We start from the raw sequence: 5,914 nt of genomic DNA on the forward strand, positions 1-5,914 counted from the left end.
CAGAAGAGGATCTGATTATGCTAAGGATATGTGTTATGACAGCTCAGAGAAAGGTTAGGAAGCCAGAGGATGTGAACATTTCTAGTGGTCCACATCTTTGATTTACTGAAGGTTCAAAGAAAACTAGGAGTGAAATGGCTCACTGGATTTTGTGACATGGAATTATTGTCAACTTCATTAAGTAGTATGGGAGCTAAGCAGTGGGAAGAGAAAAAAATTAATGGACACTCCCTTCCAAATACCACCTTAGTGTTTTGTTGCAGAAGATCCATCTCTGAAGATTTCGCAGAAATCTGGGGATAGAACTGCTACAGTGACTTCCCCTGCCATTTTCTTCTAAATTTAGTAGAATGAGCTCTTCCATAGCATGTTAGATTTGATATCTTCATCTTAGTATGCATGGGATGAAAAATACTATGAAACATTTTATAAGAAAGTGAGAGTGAATTTCACCAGTACTGATTGACTTGGTAATACTTGAAACTTATGTCTTTTCCTGTGTCTACCCAAGGTTAAGGTAAGATCTAAGTGAGCTGATGTCCCACTTTTTCATTAATTTTGCTTCCTAGTAATTTAGAACCCGAAACCCTCATATGTGTTTTGCTGCTCTTACTGTGAACTCTTTAGATCTCAAAGTCCCTGTCAGTGCAGTCATCTGGCTCTGCAGTATTTCCATACAAGACTTGAGAGGAAGGAAAAGTCATTGTACTGGTAATATTAACATGCACTTCCTGTGTCTCAGTTTCACACCAAAGGTATAATTTTGTGTCAGAGTAGCTTGTTCCTACTTTCTCTTATTTCAGTCTCTTTGCATGGAATAAATTCTTACCAAGCTTTGGCTTTCCTGACTTTTGAGTTCTTTTTCTGCTTCCATTAGTACAGCAACATTGGATTATTTTTCAGGGTTACTCTGGCATTTCACATAAACAAGATTGTATTTCCTTGTGTATTCTATAATGTAAAAATATACCCCAAATATTGTGGGAAGCCGCCTATGAATGGCGCCCATTTCCTGCTTCTGGGTTCTTCCCGGCCTGAACAAGCCCGCCAAATTGTCATATCTGCCCAGTTATCCGTGACGCTAGCCTATCAGCTTGTTAGGCACGCTTCTCTGTGATTGGATACTGCTTCCCCTTATAAGAGGTTGTTCCTGCCCCCAACGGCGGAAGAGGAACCAACGTTGAGGGTGGCGGACCTTGTCAGGTCCGGTTCGCTGTACGTAATAAAGTTTGAGAGCTGATCCTGCTCGAGTTTGGTCTCCTGTCTCCCGCGGCTCCGGTCATCTGGTGGCCCGTACGGGGAAAAAGGTAAAAGACTCAGCGACGTGCCTCTTCGGCCGGGAGGTGCGATTGCTGTCGCCTGCGGTACGACGGAGGACCTGGCCCAATAACAACGGAAGGCCGCGAGCACCTCTTCTCTTCATCCTGATCAGCTACGTGAGATACAGCGGTTCCCGGGACAGGTGAGTACTGGGTCACCTGGGTTGGGTGGACGCACCTAACAGATTTTGAGCGCCACACGAGTGGACGCCGTTTTTTTTTTTTTTTTTCTTTTCTTTTCCCTTTGCATCTGTTTTGCTTTCGCTTCGCTAATACAGCCCGACAGGCTTTTGATAGAGCTCGATCGGAATGCTCAGAGGAGCCCGGAGCCACTGCCGATTGTGGGTCTCCAGAGGACCCTCAGGGCTCTAATTCTGATTCGGATTCGGAAGGCTCAGAAGAGGAGGTCGTCTTTGCTAAGCATGACCCTCCTACACCGTTAAAAGAGGAACTTAGGGCTCAGGAAGATAAAAAGGGGAACCAAACACCACCCTGCCCGAGCTACTCCGCCTTACGGGAAGAGCTTAAGCCCTTCCGCCCTTTGGCAAGTTCGCGACCCATGGTCGCTCCCTTCAGGGCGCCAGGCCCCACTGCACCACCGTGGCCGGAAGAGGAGTTGCTCCCTGGGCTGCCACCACAACCTATGGCACCGCCCTGGTTAGAGGGAGAGCTACTTCCTGGGTTGCCTTCTGCGCCCCCATCTGGGGAGGGAGGAGGACGTTCCTTCCACCAGAGGGTATGGTCGAGGCTTCCCTTTGAGTGTTCCGGTCTCCATGCATTCCCGGTACAAGTAGGAGGCAGGGGAGGAGGAGGATATTATGAGCCCTTAGAAATTAAACAACTTAAAGCTATCAAGGACGCAGTTTCAGCTTATGGGCCCAATGCGCCATTTACCATGGCGCTTTTAGAGGCATTGGCAGGTCTGCTTTTAACTCCTGGAGATTGGACCCAGCTGGCACGCGCCTGCCTCTCCCCCGGACAATATTTAGATTGGAAGTCCTGGAATGAGGAATTCTGTGTAGAGCAGGCGGCAGCCAACAGGGAAAATAACCAGAGAGAGTGGAACAGGGATATGCTATTAGGGCGAGGAGCCTTTGAAGAAGATCAAACTCAATACCCTCGCCAGGTTTATGAACAAATTAGCCGCTGTGGCCTCCAGGCCTGGAGACGGCTGGCTGGAAAGGGAGAACATACGGGTCACCTTACAAAAATTATACAAGGGCAGGGAGAGCCATTTTCAGACTTTGTGGCCCACATGCTTGAGGCCGCTAACAGGATTTTTCCAGATGCTGAGGCGGCTCACCCTCTCATAAAACAATTGATTTTTGAACAGTGCACTAAGGAGTGCTGTGATGTCCTAAGAACTAACAAAAATAGGTCCTTAGAAGAGTGGACACGCCTGTGCCGTGAATTGGGTGGCCACGGCCTAACGCCCAAAGGAAGAATATCATTGGCACTCTTTACCATAAATTTTTAAAATCTTAATCACAATAATCATTCCCCTGCCATGGAGCACAATAACCCGTCCCCGGCCGACAAAGGGCTGGTGAGATGGAAAGATGTCCTTACAGGACAATGGATGGGCCCGGATCCAGTGGTTAGTTGGACCCGAGGTGCGGTTTGTGTCTTCCCACAGGAACCAGGCTGCGAACCGCTGTGGGTCCCGGAAAGATTGACGTGAGCAGTAAACTCCCCACCAGTTCCTGATAAAGCACAGGAAGATAAGCCCGCGGACACAAGTCAACTCGACCCTTCTGGGACCGACGCTCAGCGCCCGAGACCATCTACAAACTAAAATGTCTGGTTTGGAGCTTTTTCTATTCTGTGGGTTCCTATTAATCACCCCTGTGATATGCTCAGATTCCACAGAACCACCACAATATCTTTGGGGTCCTTGGCACCACCCGCCCACATTGGCACCTTTTTCGGCGGCCTCGCCCGCCTCACCCAGGGTTTACACCATCAATCAAACAGTCCTTGATTATGCTAATTGCCATGGCTATCCTAGTAGGGCTTGTGGTTATTAAATGCTTGTTAGATCGCCTCATACAAACTCAGCAGCAGGTTAAGATCACAGCTATGGCAGCCATGCAAATGGCAGCAGGTGGCCCATCAGGCCAGCAGGCCGCCGCATATCTCCTTCACATTGCAGAACATCAGCTATAAGAGCTGAGTGGGCAAGCCAATGACGGGTAAGACGGGAAAAGCCCTCCCAGTCAACCTAAGACAGGCTCCACTCAGATATATATGGCCTATAAGGCCAGGGGTCCCTCCCGGAGTCAAATTATTGGCATTGAGATGCGAGACCAAGGGTACTGCAGTGCCATCCGCCCCAAAGGTTGGGGGGAAGGCAGGAATGAATGTCTATATGCATCCAGGTTCGGTTCACAAAAGCCTGGCCCTGCGAAAAAATGAACCACTCACCTTGAGCATGGTCCTGGCGCAAGGATATGCACAAAACAGGGTGATGCACAGCAGGGTATAGACCTCTACATTCTCTCATGCCTCGGCCTACAAGGTAGGCCCACTCCTAGGTGTCTAACAGCAACAAGGTCATAGACACCTTGGAGGGACCTACAGACCATCCTATTTTAATAAATAAAAAAGGGGGAGATGTGGGAAGCCGCCTATGATGGCGCCCATTTCCTGCTTCCGGGTTCTTCCCGGCCTAAACAAGCCCGCCAAATTGTCATATCTGCCCAGTTACCCGTGACGCTAGCCTATCAGCTTGTTAGGCGCGCTTCTCTGTGATTGGATACTGCTTCCCCTTATAAGAGGTTGTTCCTGCCCCCAACGGCGGAAGAGGAACCAACGTTGAGGGTGGCGGACCTTGTCAGGTCCGGTTCGCTGTACGTAATAAAGTTTGAGAGCTGATCCTGCTCGAGTTTGGTCTCCTGTCTCCCGCGGCTCCGGTCAAAATATCACTAATTGTTTCTTTGGACAAATTGTTACCACCAAGAACAGTGACACTGAGAAACACATGTCATCAGTATTTAGCAAGGGCATGTAAAAATGCTTTAGTAGATGGCTTAAGAATATTTAGTGAAGAACAACCCAAGAAAGAAACTCAGTTTCATTTAAAAGTCCTGCTAAAACCCAGGATGCTCCATTTTTCTCTCTCAACTTTTCTTCTTGCTTTAGTGACCTTATCATCAGTCACCTGTCACCAAACTAGAAGAATTAGATCTGCACTTTAGTGGCAATATTGGTCCTGTCAGTGGGATGGACAGTTTCTTAGTTCTTTGGCCATAGGAAGGCCTCATCAAACCACCAAAGTCCTCAGCTGGCACGTGGGCAGGTTAACAGCAAAAGAATGAAACAGAGTTCCGCTGGGGACAAAATGGTCTTTGTTACTTTATCCTTCTTTGTTCTTGGGAAATGGTGTGTCTCGTCAAAGAAGGTGCTCTAAGTATATTAGAAGAAGGCAAGTGGGATAAATCCCTGGGAGAGCAGGGCTTTCTATTTGAGAATGTATATTTTCGAAGCTCACAGAGTGTTTCTGTGTAAGAAATGTGTGATCCATAACAATATGGCTTCTATTTTATTTCTACTTGGCTGTACGTTATGGAGAAGAGCTAGGTTTCTAGTAACTGCGTCATTCACTTAGTAATTCAGCAAGGTCAGGAAGGAGGAGCAGCGCTCTGTGGTCAGAAGCTGCTGTGGTGGCAAGAGTGCTGGAGCGCAGAGCCCTGTTCTGAACTGGTGAAGCACAGCCAGCTCTGTGGCCACAGATAACCCTTTTGTACCTCCATTTCTTCCACTGTAAAATGGGTTGATCATAAAATGTTGTACAGAGTGGTTGTAAGGGTTCAGCCAGCTAACATGTGAATGGTAGCTTTCAGCATTGTGGGAGTGTTTTGTTAACTGATACATGGGTTCCATCTGTTCCTAAGGATGTCCTATAAGTGAGCAATACAGATATTACTGTCTTACATGCTTAATAAAATTCATAAGAAAGTACTGTGATATAATACGTTCATTGTATAGAAGAGCAAGTAGAGATTTAGAGATATTAACTCCCTCCCCAAAGTCAGTACAGATAGATAAGTGGCAGAATCCTCAAACTCCAGGGGCTGGAGCATTAAGCGCGTGCCTTGCAAGCAGGCAGTCATAAGTTCGATCCCCGGTACCGATAAAAAGGAAAAACACAGAAAAAAAAAAAAAAAAAGAATCCTCAAACTCCAGCCTCCTGACCACATACCATATTGTTTTCGAAGCATTGTAAGGAGCCTTCCTGCCCACCCTGCAGCGTACCTTTGTTCTTTAAAATTGCACACTCCAGGGTGAGCACACCAACCGGAAAATATAGCTTTGTTGGCCCTATTTCTTGAGCGCAAGGAGGTTGATGCAAAACTTGATTAAAGGAGTACAGGATTGGATTTGAGTTATTTCCATTGCCTTCTCTATGACCATGAGAAGGTCACATAACTGCTAAAACTGAGTTTCTCACATTTAAATGAGGATCACAGATTTTTCTTCGTGGTGGCTCTGAAGATTAGCTGAGATGCATATTAATAATACTTCACAAATGTTTCATTCTGTTGAGTAAAACCTGGGTGGGGTTTTGGTGAGGATTATCTGAATGCACAACCTCC

At 47.0% G+C, this 5,914-nt stretch overlaps 1 protein-coding gene across 1 annotated transcript; it reads left to right on the plus strand.

Moving 5' to 3' along the window:
* The first annotated feature begins 1,067 nt into the window (after positions 1–1,067).
* On the plus strand, positions 1,068–4,193 carry LOC134477832 (igE-binding protein-like). Its single transcript, XM_063256990.1, has 2 exons — positions 1,068–3,511; positions 3,550–4,193. The coding sequence occupies exon 1, from the start codon at positions 1,879–1,881 to the stop codon at positions 2,794–2,796; it is 918 nt and encodes a 305-aa protein (XP_063113060.1). The 5' UTR covers positions 1,068–1,878; the 3' UTR covers positions 2,797–3,511; positions 3,550–4,193.
* Positions 4,194–5,914: the final 1,721 nt, after the last annotated feature.

Source organism: Cavia porcellus, unplaced genomic scaffold, assembly GCF_034190915.1.
Source record: "Cavia porcellus strain 051 isolate PalLab524CR breed Dunkin Hartley unplaced genomic scaffold, mCavPor4.1 scaffold_10, whole genome shotgun sequence".
Classification (NCBI taxonomy): Eukaryota; Metazoa; Chordata; class Mammalia; order Rodentia; family Caviidae; genus Cavia; species Cavia porcellus.